Source organism: Lutjanus erythropterus, chromosome 12 (assembly GCF_056507025.1).
Source record: "Lutjanus erythropterus isolate fLutEry1 chromosome 12, fLutEry1.hap2, whole genome shotgun sequence".
NCBI lineage: Eukaryota > Metazoa > Chordata > Actinopteri > Lutjaniformes > Lutjanidae > Lutjanus > Lutjanus erythropterus.
Window position 1 is genome coordinate 7,673,797 of NC_139328.1, and position 21,151 is coordinate 7,694,947.

A 21,151-nucleotide genomic window follows, 5' to 3' on the forward strand; every position below is an offset into this window, starting at 1 on the left:
TCCACTGCCCCCCCGACGTAATCAGACATATCCAGACACATCCCAGATCGGCCTCTCTAATCGTTGGTACATTTTAACAATTACTGCTAACAAGTCCTTATTACCCCCAGTGCCCTGCCCCTCCTCTTGATCCCAGCTTCTAATTGCTGCTGCTGTTTCTGAGCAGCTCTCTGCATAGTTATTAGACAGGAATCATTACCACCACAGAGCCACACCACGGAAAACTCACAGTTCACTGCCACTGCCACCAAACACCTGTGTTTCTAGGTTAGCAGTGTACCGCATGTGTATGTGTGTCTGTCTGCTGGCTGTGTTTATAGCCACGTGTGTGTGTGTGTGTGTGTGTGTGTGCATGTGTCGGCACTTAAGTAACTCCTGCTGACTAGGCGGTATGTTTATACTCCTGTAGAAATGGCCTGTCACACACACACACAAACACACACACACACACACACACACACACACACACACACACACACACACACACACACAGTATAACCTAGCTGTGTTTCTGTGTTCCCGCCTACTAGATCACCTAATGACAAGCTAGCTGCAGGAACCAACGCGCTGCTTTGATGAGGAAGGGTATAGTGGCTCTGCTGTCCTCGCCAGTATCTCTACTTTCAAGGGTCTGCAGATGTTAAAGGCGGGGGAACAGTGGCTCTCACATCACTCTGTGTGTGTGTGTGTGTGTGTGAGAGAGAGAGAGAGAGAGAGAGTGTTATATTTCACCACAGAAGAAGGAAAGTACAGAATGAATGCATGGCAGGGCTGACTGTGCCTCTGTGCAGTCAGATAAACCAGCCGTTTGTGTTTAAACTGTCAAACCAACAAAAATAAGAAGAACACACATTTGTTCATATTCAATCATAGTCGTTTCTGCACATTTAATATCTATTGATTGACAGACATTGATAGACTGTGCATATGAATATATTTACATTTATTGGTATATTCTTATACACTCGTTAACTCATTTCAGACATCTGGTGCAGATTTACAGCCAGCAGCTCAGCGTTTACATCATTTTTTATTTATATTCACTGCAAAAATAAAAAATAAAACCTGTTTGTTTTAACTTAAAAAAAGTTGAGGTGATTTTGTCAAAACCGAACTTTTTGAATCAAATAAACCTGATATTAATTCAGTTGTACTTGAGAAAACATGTTTTAACAAGATTAAGATACTAAGTTGAACCAACAACTCTGTAATCATATTGATGAACATCGCAAATAAAATTAATTTGCTTTTACATTTCTCAGTTTGTTCCAGGATTGTCACAAAGACAATATGCTGCCAGTTTTAAATGTAAGGAGGGCGGGACTGAATTCAGTATTAGCTATCATCATGTTTTACAGCTTTTCGAGTATTGGAAAAAAAACAAACAACAACAACCATGACATATTAGTGACACACAGCAAGTTTTTCGTCATACATATTTTCTTCAAACTATTAAAAAAGAATGGTCCAAGAATTTTAACTCTCATACGATGCATGCTGGGAAGCTGAGGCACTGATCATGTTTTTGTCCAGTTCTTTGGTTCATGAACAAATACCTGCAAAAATTAATGACATTTCCATCAGCTGCACTTGTTATGTTCACTTCATTTATTTTATTTATAAGGACGACATTTCTGTAAAGGTGCCACTGTTGGCCAGCTGGCTTGTTTTCAACCTCAGTCCTTTGCTTTTTGTGTGAACTGCTAATTAGCATTTGACAGCATTATGACCAAGCCAAACTAAGGTGGTAAACATTGTACCTGCTCAGCATCTGTTGCTGTGAGCATGTTAACAAAGTATGCGTCACAGAGGTGCTATCATTATTGTGATGGCTTGATATAAATTTTGAGTTAGGACTGGGTGATAATCCTGAAAAATTGATCAGGATAAAATGTTTCATTTAAGTCATTATTGATTATTATTGATAATATTAAAGAAAAAGTTGATTTCAACCACTTTATTTTGAATTTAACCTCATCATTTGTCAAGACATCTTACTGCTAATGTTCCAGATACATGTCACTACTGTTTTATTGCCCCGGCCTGTTTTGAATGCTGCTAGCATCTGTAAAATCTGAATACTTTCTTTCCTTTGTCTGCATCCTTCCAGAGGACCTGTTGCCATTGGGTTTCCCCAGCATAGACATGGGTCCCCAGCTGAAGGTGGTGGAGCGGACGCGGACGGCCACCATGCTGTGCGCTGCCAGCGGCATCCCTGACCCAGAGATCTCCTGGTTCAAAGATTTCCTGCCCGTCGACCCCAGCGCCAGCCAGGGCCGCATCAAACAGCTCCGGTCAGGTGAGACAGACGACGATCATTTCATCTGAAAATACGTAAACAAGCAGTGCATCTAAAGCTTAGCATCGCTATCAGGTAAAATCCCTGTTGCTCTAAATTTGGTGATTATCATGTTTTAATTAGAATTGAGGGATTACATGCTCCTCTCTGAGTTTATCTACATCCTTTGGGGGTGTAAAACCTTTTTAAAGCCAATTTCATAAAAGGATAATTGTGCCGTCCTTAAGCCAAGAGAAAAAAAAATGCTGTTTTTATTAACATTTGGGAGAAAAGATTATAAAAAGATGACACTTTAAAGGCCAAATCTCTTTCCATCGTGGATCTTAAACATCCAAAAACACAGCAGCATCAATGTAAAAAAAGAGTCTTATACTTTTTACAAGTGGGTTGAAAAAGTTCACAAACAATTATAAAGTAAATCCACTTTGAAGTACTTAATATAATAATCAATCTGCCCCAAAACAACCATTATTCTCTTTTCTCAGACCTCAGAATCAATAGCTACAGAGATGGGAGTTTCTGCACATTATTTAACTGATGCTCCTCTTATCTTTTGACCCGCCCAGACTGAAATGGTGTGAAATGAGCTCAGTGTCTTAAAATCTGAATCTAAGATCACATTGCCAGAGACATTAATAGGCAGGGAAGCTTTCTAAGCTGCTAGAGAGGGAGAGCGGGGAAAATGTGTGTAGTGCGTGCGAGCGTGTGTGTGTGTGTGTGTGCAGACGGATCGAGGGGTGAATACAGAAGAATCACACATTGCGTTTAAGACAGTTTGTTCAGCTTTGTTTATGCTCTCCTGTATAGATGATACAGTGTCTCCTGGAGTAGGCAGACACGTATTTTCTCAGCCGTTCTCACTCAGTCGTCCTCAGGGGGGATGAAAGTGATGGTGAGGCGAAACCATTTTGTTGTTGCTTCATCCATATTCTCTGCGCTCTTCCGTCCTGCCGGCCCCGATGTCTCCCTGCTGTCAGCCAGTATCTTTCACTGATCACTAGTGCCCTTCGTAAACCCAGCGTCTGCGTCTCCGTTTGCAGAGTCTGCCATTTAGACGCCATTTAAACTAATTTAAGAGTCTCGCATTCTTACGTTTTTAGTTACTGTTGCTACACCTGTCAAACTTTCTGCTCTTGCATGGCAGTGAAACCAGATTTAATCCTGAAGTTCTTAGTAATTTTTGCAACAATGGGTCCCTGAAGTCACACAGAAATAGAGGAAAGCAGCTTCACATTTCAATGATTGCTGATTTTTCTGTCTGAAGTGACGAATATAACTATAGGTAGATCGCTATAGGCAGCCAATTATTGCCCACGCTAGAAGACTTTTAAAAGACTAAAGTCTGGCACCCTCTCACTCAACCGGAAGAGACTGGCCTGATTCGGTTGGATTAGGAGTAATTTTCAATCTGACAGAGAGGGGTGGTGTAAACCTTTGATAATCCATTCAGTAGGAAAATAATAATCACAGAAATGCTTATTCTGATCGCTTCTCTCTGGTTGGAATAAATATATTCTTTCTGCACATGTCTGAGGGACAAAAACGTGTCGGTGGCAAAACAGAACTGCTCAGTGGCGGATACAACTTTTTCTGTTAGAAACCTTAAAAGGTTTAAAGATGCTAACATTGTTCCCAGGATACGATGTAGCTGGCAAACTGGAACAACTTCTTCTTTTGTTAGCAGATTAGATGCTTCAGCAGCAGACGGAACCAGTTTGCGCAAGTCAAAAAAAGTTAGATTAGCGCTTCGGGGCATCAGATAAAATCAGATTCCATCAGTTAAAATCCACTTTTGCTACTTTTTTCAAATGTAATCTGGGCTGAATATAGCTACTTATTTTTTATAGTCTGATAAGGTATTATATATACCTTATCATTATATGTATTATAGGTATTATATGTAATCTGTTACTACCCACCTCTGGTCATAGATCACAGAGAGTGAGATTCCCTGTTCTGCTCCTGGTGGAAATTTACAAGAAGAAAAACTGTTGAATATTGGAGCAGGTGAACCAGAAACACATGAAAGGGTCTCAGATATGCAGTTGAAGGCTACATAGCATATATTATGCAAAGCCACATGTCCCAGGCAAAAATTAAAATGCAGAAGACATGGACATAAAGATGCAGCACTGCTTTGTATTGTCACGTAGAGCTACTAATCTTAGTGTTATAGTGCCGCATGAAAAGGAAAGTGTGAAATCAAAGTGTTATGTTGTTCTAATGTTTCGATTTGGACGACGCCGCAGAAGTTAAGCAGCAGAGGTTAGATTTATGCTTTATTGTTTGTAATTTCACTTTTACAAGAGGAAAGGCTTTTAGGATGTAGATGTACTGGTTGGCACACATAATGCTATTACGGTTAACGAGTTTGGCTGGAGTTCCTGGAATGTAACCAAATCCAATAAAGAGCAGGACAGAGTCGCTAACGTTAGTCCAAACTGTGATACAGGATCATCTCTCACACGGCGGGGTAATACCATACAGTCGCTGTTCCGGTCCCGATTCTGGATGGGGCTTTTGCTGATGTAACCTGTAATCCTGACAAAATAATGTAACGTCAATAACGATGTGCTCCATAGCCCCTGAAATAACTCTGTTGGTAGTCAGCTAGTTTGCAGAACATGTATATTTCTGCAGTTTACATCAGCAAACACACATTTACTGTTTAATCCAGGACTTTCCAAAATTTTTGAGGTCAGTGACCCCCACACTAGGTGCATATTAGACAGACTGTCAATTTGAGAGGATTTTTGTCTTAAAGAATCCTCTCAGATTCATTTTTAGGTTTAAAAATAATAAGGTTATTGTAGTTAATCAATGATCATTATAATTTACACTCAGTGAAATCAGCCAATCCTATTCCTGGCTGTGCCAACTTCCAAAAAAATGTGATAAAAGTTAAAATGTTATATTCCTCCTTTCGCCCAGAACCCCTGCAACCCGTACAAGGACCCCTGCTGGTCCCTGGACTCCAGTTTGAAAGCTCCTGGTTTAATCAGTTCTTTACAACTTTGCTTTTGTGCTTTTGGGTTGCACGAAAAAAGATAAGGCTCTTTATATCTACTATAAAGCTCTTACCACCCTGCTTCAACATGTGGAGGGATCCAAAGCTTGTCAGGTCTCGTTACAGCCGCTACGAAACGCTGAGCCGCTGGAGCTCCTGCACCCATCCCAGTATAATTCCCAGTAACCTACCGATGTGTAAAAATGGATACTTACCACTGTGATATACAGAGCGCCTAAAGTGTAATTGCCTCTGCTCTGTGTGAAATATTCTGCAGTGGGTGTGGGTGGTATTTGGTGTGGGACCAGCCGTGCTGCTGCTGCACGGAGGCAAGCGAGACAAAAGATACTCTCACAAAGAAAAACAAAAGACTTTCAAAGTCCATCGGAAACCTCAGGAACACGCCAGAGGCAGCAGCGTAGTGATTGTTTTATAGATCCCTAATTACGATAAACACTATGCAAATGTTTTTCTATTCTCCGCTCATAATTTATGAGAAATTGCTCGTGGCCTTGAAGCTACAGAGTAAAAAAGCACCTCCCTGAAATCGCTTCATGCCTCTTGAAACAATAGTTTTTGTTTACTATTTTCTTTCTTAGTAAGTACAGTAGATTTTCATTGGTGTACAGTGAAGAAAATACTTATTTTTGTAGCCCTAAAAGTGTAAATGATTCAACAATCTATCATGATAAGTTTCACATGGTCTGCTCTGAGGCTCATTTTGTCCCCTGCAGGGTGTCACACAGAGACATGACACTGATTCACCGGTACAGAACGTTAGGCCACATATCACATCAATGAAACACTAGCAAGACAAATGACTCAGTGAGATTCACCGCACCGCTTTAATAGGATTTCAAATCACCAAAAGCATCACAAAGCTGCACAACAAAATGCACTGTATAATGAACCAAACACTGCAGTGAAATGACTTGGAGGAAATCAATTACACCTGAGCTAGGCACAAAATAGCACCGAGATGCGTTATGGATGAAACACTCCTTTAAGATCTGTTTAATGGGGGCGCCTTCCAAGCAGTGCCTCTGATTTAGTGGACGGCTGCCAGCTCTCGTTGGACCGCGGCCAGGGATCTGTTTTGGGCCACAAACATTGTTTTCTCCCCGTCTTTCCTTTTCTTTCTCTGTTGGGTCTTGGAAATATTTTTATGGCCCATATGGGGCGGGATGAAAAATGATATTGAGAATGACTGCACTCAAATCCCACAAAAGACGACTCCTAGCCATTTCACAGCCCATAAGTATCCATCATCTGTGGCGTCCTCCCACCGCACGCAACTGTCCAAACGGTGGCCGCTGACAGTCATGCGAGCGCACCTATAACCTGCATGTTTTCCTGGGGGTGGAAACATATGGCGCAGTATAGCGTTGAACTTCTCCTGACATCTTTATACCTCAACCAAGGCCTTCATCTATTTTTCTTTGCCATCTGCTGCACCAGTTTAGATGTGCGTGAGGAGAACCACGACAAGCTCTGACATTTGGGACCGAGAGCTGGAGAGTTTACCTAAGCACTTAACAGCCTTCGTAGACCTCCTCTCTAACAGATGGCGGGCAATATGGACCCTGAGGTTGACTGCTGGGTAATGGATGGACCTGTCTCAGCTAAGAGCTTAGATCTGATCAAAGGTTGTGCTCATGGTAACGGTCACAGTTTGGGTCACTGTAACTAAAGCAAAGACAGAAACCATGAAGACACGCTGTACTTTCTTTAATTCAAGTGCATTCAGTGCCCTTGATATTTTGACTGACCAAACAAGCACAGTTTGTTTTTGTATCACAGGCAACTCAAAATAACTTTTTATTGAAGGCAGATTCTCTCAATAGGGGTGACTCAAGATGTGACTTGTGGATCATAAAATTTCTCTGTCACAGAGGTTATTTTTGGTCTTGTTTGTTTTCCTATCTGTTAGTCAGCAGGATATCTCAAAAACAGATTTGAATGAAATTTGGTGGGGAAATTAGGACAGTGGCCAAAAAAACAAATGATTCGTTTTTGGTTAAGATCCAGGATTTTTTTTTTTTTTTTTTTTTTTTTAAGGATTTCTTAAAATGGCAAATGACTAACCGTTTTTACAGATCGTGTTTGTAGACTGACAGGAAACGTGGAGTTAAATATTGTTTGTTCTGGGAGTTATTATTACTTATTTAGTTGTTGAATCCATTTTTATGACTGTAGTATACATCTTTAAGGAATGAATATAGGACAGCAACTTCACAATGAATCTATTACTGGTTAGGTCTGCAAACTGTCAGTAAATTGTGAAAAATGCCTTTCACAGCTTCCTACAGCCTGAGGTGCCAGCTAACATCGTCAAAATTCAAATGAAAGTGAATGTATTGAACTCACTGTTATGTAACGTCAGAATGATAGATGGGGCAATTTAGCAAAAAAAAAAAAAAAAGACTGAAAATTGTTGCAAATGTTTAATTTTCTGTCAATCTGTTTACAAACGGACTGATCATTTTAGGTCTAAATGAACTGACCCTTCCTAAGTCCCGCCCCTTTTTGCTCTGTGCTCCAATAATAGTTGAGAACCTCGGTCAGCGTTCTCCTTTCCTGTTTCTTATGTGCTAAGGTTGTTTATGTTGAATAGAGAACCCAGTTTTGAAGATTATATGTTTTTGCTCAGGGACCTGTAAAAGCAAACACACATCTTAACTCCAGTGTTTGCAAATGCTAGCTAATCAGCTAACTAATCATTGCTAATAAAGCAATTGCTAACTAATCAGCTAGCTAGGTGGCAAGTGTTTTGCTAACTTTAGCTATGAGATGTAACTAGTTGAATATGTTGAGTTGCATTAGCCAGCTAGTCAGCTAGCATTTTGCTAACATTTACAGGTCCCCAGAAACATCTTTTGACCATTTTTTCAACATAGATGAGCCACGCATGTAGCAAAGTTGACTGGGGTTGCACCAGGTACCAAGTTTGCTCAACTGTTATTGGAGTACTCAGCAAAAATGGGCGGGACTTAGGAAGGGAATGCTCACTATTATTATATAACAGTTAACATTTTTGTATTCAGCTGCCAGGAAGAATAACAAAAACCTGATTAAATTATAACTAGTGTGCAAATGAGCTTGTTTGATCCCATCGGTTTATTTTTAACTGTTTTAAGTAAACATGTTGTGGTAAAAATAGCGTCTGCCTGTCCTGATTGTTGTGCGGTCCCCAGTTAAAAGTTAATGCCTCACCTCGTGGGAGAGACATGGAGTCCAGGTGATCTGTTTGACCTAGATGTTCTGGCAGAGCTATCAGGTTAGCAGCAGTATCTGTTGTCATCTGATCGTCCGAGTCTCTGCCCAGCAGACATAATATACCGTCCGCGATTTCACAGCGGCTCAATTTACTGAAGTCACATCTCATTCTGGGTCTGTCAGCAGCTTCCAGACTCACTAACAAACTGCTCTCGCTCTCCCTCTTCCTATCTGTTATCTTTCACTTTCTCTTTTTACAGCTGTTTGTCCTGCTTTTGCACCGCGACTGTCATTAAGTTTGTCCACTGCCAGCTATCCGTCCACGCTGCATGTTTATGTTGCTGATCTCTGCATATATACCGAACGACATGTATGATAACAACATGTTTTGCATAAAAGAAGATTTCAATTGCCGATTTAAAATTTGTGCTGATGGTTAGCCATATGAACTGCTTCCAGCTGTCAGATGAGTTCTTGTTTGCAGAGCTCCACCTGTCCAGCTCCATCTCTCCTCCGCTCTGTCTTTCCCTCGCTTCTCCTTCTGTCTCCGCCGCTTTCTGGAGAGGAGGCTCGGCTTGTGGAGCAGATAATTTATTCCTGTTTATCTCCCAACTCTGCCCCGTACCACGGGGAAATGAGAGATGGAAAAATAGAGAGAAATAGGAGGGCACGAGCTGTTTTCCCTTTCATGTAATGCAGAAGACAGAAGCAAATGGATGACAGCTCCAGCTAGCAGGGCCTCAGCTCACTAAACATGCTCAAACACACAAAAATGCGCTCTTGTGCCCCAGCTGTGTGAGCGTAGCAAGTCAAACTTTCACCCTGCTCGGAGCATCCAAAAACACGCTGTTTAAACTTCTGCATGTACTGATCAGCTCCTGTGTAGTTTGCAGAATCACACACAGACGCACAAACTGTCTCTGTGAAACCTTTTAGTGCTTAACTGGCCATGTTTTTAAGATTTAATCACTAAAAGCCTTTTTTGCCATTAGGATAACACCATGTGTTTGTGTCTGCAGTGGTGGAAAGTAACCAGTAAGTACACCGACTTAAGTAGTAGGTTTAATGTTTAAGTACCTCTGTTTTTCTTGAATATAAAGTGGCAACTATAATGATTGTCTTTTTTATGTTCTAACCTATTGTTTTCTTTCAGTTGGTCTGAAAAATGTCAGAAAACACATTCAGTCAAGGGTGATATTTTCATGCCATATTTTGCCCGACCAGCAGTCCAAACCCAATGATATTCTGTTTATAGTGATACTAAAACAATTAACTGATTAAATAACAGTAGTTAAATAATTAATCAACTTATATTTGCAGCTTTATTTAAAGAGGTACTGCGCACTTAAACATGTTGTTTGAGCAATGATATAACTGTACTGCCATGAAAGACATCGATGCTGGTGTTAATATGGACACTTCCCTCCAAATGTATAAAAATTGACATTTCCCGGGTTGAAAATGGCTCAACGCGCCATCTGCTGTCATAAATCAGCCCCTGTCGTTGCAAGTCCAATGCCGACATTGAGTCAACCCTTTAAAGACTCATTTATGTCATTAAAATTTATATTGAAGAAAAGAATGAAAAGTTAAAGTTAGTTTTGAGGTATTTATCACTAACATCTCTGATGCCACTTTAATACAATATACTGTATATGGATGGAATTTAGGTCGTGCTTACATCAATGATGAATTGCGGCAATAATTGTTTTTTTTTTTGTTGTTGTTGTTGTTTGTGTGTGTGTGATTTGGATAAAATTACCCTTTAAAACTTTGACCTCAACCAGCTACAAATGTTACAAGCATCTTAATGCATCATTTATAATAATTCTCTTATATATATATATTCTGCATAATAATTTTACAGTAATTTCACGTAAATTTTATTATAGTACTTTCTGTAATTTTGACTGCAGAGCTTTGACTCTGGATTGCGAATCAGTGTAAGACAGATAGTATATCGTCTCTCTTTCTATACGTGCCTCTATACATCACATGCAGGCCAGATCTCTTTTATCAGTCTCCCAGATGATCTGATACATAACACAGTTCTTTGTGTGTGTGTGTGTGTGTGTTTGTGCGTATGCCTGTATATCTACACGCCTCTGTGTGTGTGTGTGTGTGTGTGTGTGTTTGTGTGTGTGTGTGTGTGTGTGTGTGTGTGTGTGTCATGTGCGTTTTGAGTTGTGTCTTTTTCCTCTCCTCCTGCAGCAGAGTGTAATCCATGGTTTTGTACTTCCTCCTCAGGCTTCATGTCAAAGTCAGTTTCAGATGAGATGAGTGTGACAGAGCAGGCTGAAAGAGCAAAAAAAAAAAAAAATCACTGCTGGTAATTCAAAAGGCCGTTAGCAAAAAAAAAAAAAATCATTTTAAAAAGCAGTAAGAATAGCAACCTGTGAAACAAAAGAGACAAAAGAATACCTGACGAGCGCTGTGTGTAATTATAGCACATTTAGGGAGACACTGTTTACCACGATGGGATCAGGGCAGGAGGATAAAAATTGAGGAGGTAAAAGAAACAAGTTGAGGAGAAAAAAAAAAGCAAAAAGCAAAGAGCATCGTCAGGTTGTTGCCGTGAGGTAAAGCTGTGTTGCTGCTGCCAGTTAACTGCCAAGATAGAAACAGGGTTTCTTCAGAGCGGCAGTGAGCCTGCTGTAGGAATCACTCGCTTGTAAAGAGGTATACAACAAAAGGTCCTTTAAGTGTCATCTGGGTTTATAAAAAGTCATTTTGAGACTTGTTTTTGAGTTTGAAACTTTTTGGAGGAAATTCCAGATTTATAAACGTGGTGCTGTTTCTCACTTTATAGGAAGCGAGAGGGAAAATACAAGTTTCTTCTTAAAAAAAAAACCAAAAACAAAAAAAAAAACAACTGCCGGCAGTGTTTGAATTATATCCCGGCTTTTGGGGAAGCCCTGTTTGTCAGAGGTGGGATGGTACTGTACACATGTGCATGCAGGGTTGTGCCATCCTATGTCCAAAAATATATTATCCATACAAAGAAACAAAAATTATTCACCATTGGCATGTTTTTTTTTTTTAAACTGTGTCTGTTTGTACTCAGGCACCAATAGACACACAGCAGTGAGTTTAGCTATAATGAGCAGCAAATTCACTGTTGATAAGAATCTGTGGTCAATGAATGAGTGAAGGTGAAGTTTTCCTGTAGAAGAGCGGGATGGAGTCCTGCACCGAGTAAAATTATTATTATAATGTTTATTATTTTCATTTTTTTGTGGCAATTTGGTTTTGGTTACACAACACAGCTGCTTGGTTAGGTTTAGGCAACAAAACTCTTGTGTAAGGCTTGGTTAGGTTGGGGCAGCACTGGCTATTTACACCCTGGGTACAAAGCATTGGTGACTATGGACACCTGAGTGCCTCTGTCTCCCATGTTAGGCTATATACACCTGGGTGTAAATAGCCACATTGGCTGTTTCACCCCGGTGCATCTGTCTTTTTTTAAAATCACAGGAGCAGCAAAAGTGCTAATGCACAGTCAAGCTGAGTGGTTGCCAGAAGATGCTCAGTCAGAAGACGATGTGTGGTGCGTAACGTGGTTTGAGTGCAGCCCGATGCGTGGATAACCACAGCCAGAACAGAAGCGTTGTGTTTATTGGTCAGAAATTTTTAGGCACCAGTAAATATGCATGTTGATAGGAGCTTTACTATTAGTTTATAGTATTTATTTCAGAATCCCAAAAGTGCAGGAAAATTTAAATTCATACAGGAAAATTTTAGAGCTCTCTTGTCAAAATAGTCTTTCTGGGGAGCTCATATCTTTTTCAGAAAAGAGACATGAGCTTATTTTGGAATGTGACTGCCGGTGTATAAGAGCATGGCCCATTCAGATGGTGCTTTACAGATACAACAACAGAGCTGACTTTATTGGATGCTGAAGCAATAGAGAAGAGAATACCCCAGGGTCAAAATATAACAGAAACAGACCAAGCAGACAAACGTCTCCAGATGAAAAGCGGAGCAGACGGCAGCAGAAACGGTTTCTGCAAACTCAACCAAACATCTTTATCCCTTTCTGTCTCTGTCACTCTCTGTCTTGCAGGAGCTTTGCAGATTGAGAACAGCGAGGAGACGGACCAAGGGAAGTACGAGTGTGTGGCCACCAACTCCCAAGGCGTGCGCTACTCCTCCCCCGCCAACCTATATGTGCGAGGTAGGACCTGAACACACAATGCACATGCACATGCACACACAGATGCAAAGACAAACACGCAGAAATCACCACAGCTAAGGTGCTCTTGGTATAAATGAAGCTATTTATTTTCCATAACTGTGCTCTTAAACAAGTATTACTAACCCATCCATTGTCTACAATATATGTTGACCCTGTTGTTTGGTATTTCTCACAACCACCCTTAACAAGTCCACCTTAAACCTTGGTGCGAGCCCCTACGGTGGAATCAAATTGAGCATTAAGTTGGGGGACACACCTCGGTTTAACTGCATGGAAACATCACTGATCTGTCTACTAAAATGGTTTCTGTACAAGAGGCAGATTAAGAGGAAAATGTTGCACGAAAGATGCACAGATTTGATGTGAAAATTTGAACAGAATTGGGAGGATATAATTTATTCTCAACAAAAGTACACTCAACAAAACACAAAGGCAACACTTTTGTTTTGCTCCCATTTTTCATGAGTTCAAGTGAAAGATCTAAGGTTTATTTTTCTCAGTTTTGAGCACAAATTTGTTAAAATTATGAGCACTTCTCCTCTGTTACAATAATCTATCTGACTGGTGTGGCATATACAGATGGTGATTCAAGCTACTGCAAGGAGTTTTTAACTGCTTATGAAACAGTCTCAATTTATTACTGATGCCTCTGTATGACCTTCATGAGCTGGATTCTCTGTTCAATCAGAGGTTAATTAGATGAACCTGTTTACATTTTCTCATCTCAAATTTTAGTGAGTAGTATGTTAGCCAGTTAATCTTAATGTTATGTTATTTTGACATTATTATGCTGGAAAGAACTACCACTTTTGTCCGCATGGGGGCTTCAAAATCAACAAAATATGCAAGTTCCTTGTAGTGGCTTTAAACAGCATGATTATTGCACAGGTGTGCCTTGGACTGGTCATAATAAAAGGGCACTCTAAAATGTGCAGTTTCATCTTGGAAAAAGACGTTTATCATGCTCTGAACTATGCCTATTTCACATAGGGCTACAGCTGACATTTTTTCCCAGGATGGCAAAGTCATTACCTGCCCTACGATTGGCTTACCCTGATTTTCTAAGCCTAACCAATCACTCGTCATGCCTAAACCCAACCAACAAAGGCAGCAAGGCAGCACTAGCCAATCAGAGACAGATTAGGGCGGGTCATGACTGTGCCCTCCTGGGAAAAAAAACTCAGGTGGATGGATTATCTTGGCAGCGAAGACGTGTTCACTAACAGAAATTTGAGAGAAATAAACCTCTTGTGTGCGTAGAAGGAGTCTTAGATCTTTTGCTTCAACTCATGAAAAATGGGAGCAAAAATAAAAGTGTTGCGTCCGTATTTTCATTGAGTGTTGATGTTAATGGCATCATGAGGCACCCACATGATCCCTGTTTAACTGATTCTAGCCTCTGGACTGTGGGTGCTGCTGTATCTCTCGCTTATGGCTGAAAGACCACGACCAATGTTCAGATTTAATTACAAGTTCTAGTTTCTATGTGAAGTGGGATATCGGAGAGGTGTGTGTGCGATGCGTGAATGCTGGTGACTGATATGTGTGTGTGTGTGTGTGTGTGTGTGTGTGTGTGTGTATATGCGCGCGTGTGTGTGTGTGCGTGCGTGCGTGCGCGTGCGTGTGTGTGTGATGTAGTGGGTGGCTTTGCGCTGGCCGTTTTTATTCTCTCTGTGTTTCCCCGTTCTCTCTCTCCCCCCTCACGTCATTGTGTTCTGCATCAACCCCCTTCCATCCCTCAGAGCTTCGAGAAGGTTGGTGTGCTCTTTCTTTTCTTTTGTTACTCCTTTGTTTCAGAAAGCTTCACTTATTGAAACAGAGAGAAACAAAAAAGAAAAAAAAAAAACATTCAAAGGACACCGAAGTAGATTTTTAAGTGAAATGATTTTGTCTCCAAAATGAAGAGAGTTGATTTCTCTAAAGCTGCTACGATGATGAAGTGGTCTGCCTACGCAGCAGAGTGCATTGACTGCATTGTGAGGCCTTGTGTGCAGAACCCTTGGTATTGCCTTCACTCCCCGATCAATGTTTTCTGCATGGTATGATCTTGTTGTCATGGAGACCCAAGAATTGGAAGATTAAAAGGAGGCGATGTTTGCATGGAAGGAGTGAGAGAGAAAGAGAAAGGAGCACCGCTTGCATGTGTGTTGACTGACGGACTGACACAAGAGCATGGCACAGTGTGTGTTCACGCCTATTGATATGCTCGGATTGATATTATTGGACTTGCTATCTCGTCATGTCGTGCCACTGTCTGTTTTTTGTTTTTTTTTCCCCTTTGTATCATTGTGTGCGTAACGTTGTGCGTCTCAGCTCCCATGTCATCTTCTCCAGTTCTGCACTTGTTGCACTCGTGGTCGTGCCTGTACATGCCGCTCTGTTTTTAAGTCATATGTGTTGTGCAGGTTTGTAGGAGAAGCATCAGTTATTTTGCCAGATTCATGACATGAACTCAAGATGGCGAGACCACCATCTCATCATCAGAGTGTAATAACTCATGACAGTACTTTAGTATGATTTTGAAGTAGTTGTACTTGAGAAGATTACTTATACTCCACTACAATTCAGGGGGAAATGTGTATTTTTCACAGTGTACTTCTCTACGTTTATTTAACAGCTTGTTGTTACATATTATGTTGAGCTGTGTACATTATCTCAAATTCTTCCAACAATGTACAAAACCAAAGAAATCTGTAATTTATTCAAGGTAACTGTGCATTTCCTACCAGTTGCTATTTGTTCTAACTTCCAGGAAAGCACAGGATCTATCAAATACATCAGAGAGTGAAGAAGGCAGCCAGAAAACATGACTAAATGTAACGTGAATAAAACTTTAAAAATTCAGCACCTCGTCTCTGAACATAATTCCTGCCTGACTCATGTCAGTTAGATTTTAATTAGCATTGTTGGTTGCTTAACAATGAAGACAACAACTCCCATGATCCCACGCTACTTCACGACATCATCAAACTCAGCGGACTTTATTGTGATCGTACCATCATACAGGGTGCAATTATACAGTCAGAATTCATTCTCTGCATTTATTAGGAGCAGTAGGCAGCCACTGTACAGCATCTGGGGACCAACTTCAGTTGTTAGCCTGCACCGAGGTCAGGGGTACTGACTGGGGAATTGACACAGTATACATGTTTTTTGATAGATAACAGGTAATAGATTATACACACCAACACACCAGTAGCCTGTATAAAATAGTTAAGATTTACCTCGACAGTAAAATGAATGTATCAGTAATAATAATTTCCCGATGCTCTTTTTTAAAAAATATATTTTATACTCTCCAGTAATACTATGTAAATAACACATTCTTTAAGGTTTAGTTAATAAATATAAACCCTCCCTTGCTCTGTGGTTAGCACTGATCTCACAGCAGGAAAGTCAGTAGGGTCTTTCTGTGTAAAGTTTTCATGCTTTCATGCTTTTCCGGCGAGTACCTCTGGTCAAGACACTGGCTAACAACTGGAGTTTGTCCCCAGGTGCTGCTTAAATGAGACTAAATCTGGCTGTATATTAATTGTGCTTTGTATGATTGTATATTTGTGGGAATAAAGTTACTCCTACAGCCTTACTTGTTCTGGTGGCTGTAAGCTGGAGAAGTGAGCCTTCAAGGCTTTCTGCCAGAAAGTTATAGGATAGGTTTAGGGGGAAGACTATGGTTTCTAACGCCTGAAAGGCGTACTCTCTGCATGTGCTACTGCTAAACTATATTTGAGCATTAAGTATTATCCTGTACCTGCTACTAGTGGCAACCTTGTAGCAAAAATTACATGTGTAGTTACAATAATGACATACTTTGACATAAGTGCCATTGTCAGTGCAACACCTTTACTTACACCAGAATCAGGTTTTTTGCCAAGTAGTTTTACACATATGAGGAATTCTCCTTGGTGGTTTTGGTGCATAACTATGAACAGAAGAAGAAAAGAAAGAAAAATAAAAAGCCTGTAAAGAAGAACAAATAGAAAACAGAAAACTGACAATAAAATATGTAACTGAGTATTTTTGGTAAACAGTCTATTTGCAGGTATAGCAATATGCCAACCTTCCTGTAATACAGCCTGTGCTGTATCTCTCTGGCTGTTGATATCTTCGCCAAACACTCAGATACGCCTCTGCTGACTGACATTTGAAATTAATCATATCCATTCACATTTTTAGATATCGAGGGGGATATTAATGATTCCCTCTTACTACAGTGGTTAATGAAAGCCGCGTCCTTGAGACAGACTGGATGGCTGCTGCGTAAATGTCAGCTCGGTGATGGTGCCGAACGGGCATACAGCGGTGCTGAGAGATACAGCGGTAATCCTTATGGCTGTGCCAAGGTCTCCCCGAGCCTGTAGCCTCCAGACTCCCTGCAGAGGACGGGACTAATGATAGCTCCCGCTAATAAAGATTGAAGCTCCTGGCTTTCACAAAACTGTATAGAAAATGGAGGGGAATCATGCGGCCCGGCTCGATTAACTTTAAGCTAGAGGCTCTGTGAGCATGTGAAGGATTATCCCTTGTTATGAGCTCACTTTATTGTAAAGTACTCGGCTGTGTCTCCGCTGCAGATCCTTCGGTCTTTTGTCTCTAGTCCTGACTGATACTTTTTAAAACATGAGTTCATGTTTCAGATCACTAAACAATCATCTCAAGTCTTCGCTTCCATCCCATCGTTGCTGACATTACTAAACTAATCCATGTGCTTAATTAATTGTCACTTTTAGATATTTTTTTTGCCACACTGATAGGTATAAAATAACTGACTGAATGAACCTGATAGTGTGTCATGCTGCATTGCACCTGCAGTGTCTGTCTTGTGCATGGAGCTGTCATGGATGCAGTCTGTCTGTCTGTCTGTCTGTCTCTCTGTCTGTCTGTCTGTTTGTCTCCAGCATGCTCAGATGAGGAGATGCCTGCCTAATCATGTCTGTTTTCTAACAGATCTACCTGTTTTTGTCTCTTTGTCTCTTTCGTGTCTTCAACTTCTGTATCCAATTCTGGGTATCTTCTGGCTTCTTTTTTTTTTTTTTTTTTTTGGTTGTTTTCTTTTCTTTTTCTATAAGTATTCCAAATGCATTGCTCTTTATTTATCTGTTATTCATGAAATGATAGTGACGTCACGGCAACTTTTTTTTTTTTTTTTTTAATTTGTTGAAATCATTGCAAAAAATGTTAACTTCTATCCAACTGTCTCTAGATTCTTTGAGTAGGGGGGATGTGGCCCATGAAGATTCCAAGTAATGATGTTACACATTAAGGAGAGGAGGTTGTGCAGCAAATTTACCCATATTTTGTTTTTATCTTTCATTTGTTTATTTTATATATTATATATATTAGAATTACTGCTGGATTTCCAAGTCATCTAAAGCAAATTGTCAGTGACTTTACCATTTTAATCTACTTTTATTTTTAATAGAACATTTGTTGCTTCTCACGTTCATGTTTTATTACACATATAAACTTCCCGGTATTGAGTTTAGTTGAGTTTTTCGACAATGTTTCTGCTCTCTTGTCTGCCCTCCCTTTCATTCTCTCCTCCCATGCAGAGATGTTTGTCCGTTCCTCTCTCTGTCTTCTTTCTGTTTCCTGTCTTGTGACCCTGGGGTATCCTCTTCTTCTCCTTCTTCTTCCTCTCTCCTCTTCTTCTTGTTTTCTGTTCCTTCAACATCCGATCTCGACTAGCCTTTCCTTCTTTCTTTTCTTCTCACTTTTGAAGCGCCTACTTTCTGAATGGGCCTGACTCTGGTATATAGCCGTGTTTTTAAATAGATCCATGTGTTTTCTTCTTCCTCGCTCCTCTTTTCTTCCCCCCTTTTTCCCTCCTTCCCCCTGAAACCCTCTTCTAATCCTCTCTTTATCTCCACTTCCCTGTCTTTTCCCCTTTTCCTCTCCCCTCTCCCCCCCTTTTTTCTCTTCTTCTTCTTCTGCATTCTGTCTGCACCCTGATGTGTAGGAGCGACAGACACATGTACATAAGTTTATTAACTTATAAACATGCACATACTACCTCACATATCTCTCTTTTTGCTCGCACTCGTTCTTTCCCGTTCTGCCTCTTTTCATGCTGTCTTGGTGTTCTTTACTTAATGTGTCCAATGATCACTCTGTAATTGCCACGACACCTTTATTAGAACCCTCGATCCACTCCTGTCCACATTTCCAATTCATTTGACTACACACTGTATCAGTTATGAATCCTATGTATTGTACAGTATCTTGTTGTACAATGTGGCTGTCCTTTGCTACATTGCCTGTCATTGTCTGGAAGAGAAGCAGAGCTGCCTCTCTCTTTCTTTCTCTCTTCCTGTCTCTGTCTTTCTCTCTCTTGCACTTCTTCTGCTGTCCCCTCTACCTGTCTTGTCTCGCTTCTCTCTGTCTCCCTCTCAGTCTTCAGTTCTTCGTTCTCTTCTTTGTGTTCCTCCACCATTTTTATCCCTCTTGAGTCGCCCAGGCATGCAAGTGACCTATGAGTTCAGTCTCTCGATGCATCTCTCCCTAATATATAGTCAAGCAAGCTCTGACAGATGCAGTATTGGATATAACTTGCCACGTTACTTGTTCTTCTCATGGGAACACGAATAGCAGGCAGGGCCTATTGATCGGCCCCCATGATGCATACACTCTCCTCTAAAAAGAGCCCATCTAATGCTGAAGCACCTCGAGGCACAGAAATCTCAATGAAGTAAAGTTTCTCACTGAAGTTTCCGGTAAAGTCGAACATGTTAAGTTATTGCTTAGAGGGGGGAAAATATGATAATGATACGACTATTAAAAAATCTGAATCATAAAGTCTAATTTTTCATGTTTAAATGATTGATAACCAATAACAAAACTGCTTTTTAACAAAGAGAAACTGACTATAGGTGTCATGTCCTGGTTGAAATGATACTCAAGAGTTTGTCACTATATTATTTTGAGTAGGCAGCTCACTCTGATTGGTTGAGCTCAACACAAGATTTGTGTCTTTCTGTTGGAATCATCAGTACCATAAAGTAATTGGGACTAAACTTGAAATATCCCTTTGTAATTTTCTGTAAAAACCCTGAAGTTCATTCTCCCCCTTCCTGTTACCTCTCTTCTCTTTCTCTCTTTCTTTTTATCTTTCTGGCCCTCACTTTCTCTCTCTCTTTCTCAATCTCGATCTCGCTTTCTGCCTCGCTCCTCCTCTCTCTTTCTCTCTGATTCTCCCTCCCTCCTCCTCCCCCACTCCTTCTCTTTCTCCGCCTTTCTTCTCCTCGCTCCCTTCCCCACCTTTCTCCCCCCGACCCCGCCCCCACCTTACCCCAAACCCCCCCCCCTGCCCCCAACCTTTTCCTTTCTACCCCGGCTCTCCTCCTTTCCCAGTGCGCCGCGTGCCCCCTCGTTTCTCCATCCTCCCCTCCAACCATGAGATCATGCCGGGAGGGAGCGTCAACATCACCTGCGTGGCCGTGGGCTCGCCCATGCCCTACGTCAAGTGGATGCTGGGCAGCGAGGACCTGACCCCCGAGGACGAAATGCCGATCGGACGGAACGTGCTGGAGCTCAACGGCGTCCGGGAGTCTGCTAACTACACCTGCGTGGCCATGAGCAGCCTGGGTATCATCGAGGCCACCGCTCAGGTCTTAGTAAAGAGTAAGAGACGCTCTAATTACATTATGAGTCATTTTGGCTCTTGGAGATAGAAAAGGGATTGGAAATTTAAGGATTTATCCAGTCTGTATTTCCAAATGTGTACTCATCAGGAGAATTAAATACTCTAAATTCAACACAATTGAGCATCACATTCTGTTACAGAGACACAAACATTTAATAGGTGCTAAAGGAATTGCACTCGGCTGGTTCAAGTCCTGTTTATCGAGCGAATCTCAGTTTTTACACGTTAGAGATGAATCCATTCATGCATGCCAAAGTTTCTCATGGAGTTCCACAGGGTTCTGTGTTCGGACCTACTCTGTTCACCTCACATATCCTTCTTTCAGACAGTATTATTACAAAACACTCCTCAAACTTAAATTGTCATGCACATGATATGCGATTATATCTATCTTTCAAGGGGAAACTGTAAATAAAATTATAAAGAGTACAGTCCAGACCTGCTGTATGTGAGAAGTGCCATGAGATAAACCATACTTATATTTCCATTTATCGTATGCACGTAAAGTATGGTTCACATTCATCATTGTGAGTTTATCACTGACACATGACAGTGCGGAAGGCCATTGTAAGTTTCTTTGGAAAAACATCTACCAAATGAATGTTCTGTAATCTAATGTTCTCAAAATGTAATTAAATTAGATTCAACTTAACTGGCATTATACTCAGAGAAAACTTGTACAACAAAATGCAGTTTCCTACTAGATGGTGCAAACAAAAGCTATGTACAAATAAACAAAATAATGTACAAAATGTGGACTTTGAATTTAATGCAGTCATAATATGCCATTAA

General features: G+C 40.7%; 1 protein-coding gene across 1 annotated transcript in view; it reads left to right on the forward strand.

Moving 5' to 3' along the window:
* ptprsb (protein tyrosine phosphatase receptor type Sb) overlaps window positions 1-21,151 on the forward strand; it is a 103,092-nt gene that overhangs the window by 45,452 nt on the left and 36,489 nt on the right. The window contains exons 5-8 of the mRNA XM_084732154.1: window positions 2,111-2,299; window positions 12,586-12,696; window positions 18,677-18,691; window positions 20,068-20,337. Coding sequence (XP_084588280.1) covers window positions 2,111-2,299; window positions 12,586-12,696; window positions 18,677-18,691; window positions 20,068-20,337 — 585 coding nt within the window. The remainder of the gene's footprint in view (window positions 1-2,110; window positions 2,300-12,585; window positions 12,697-18,676; window positions 18,692-20,067; window positions 20,338-21,151) is intronic.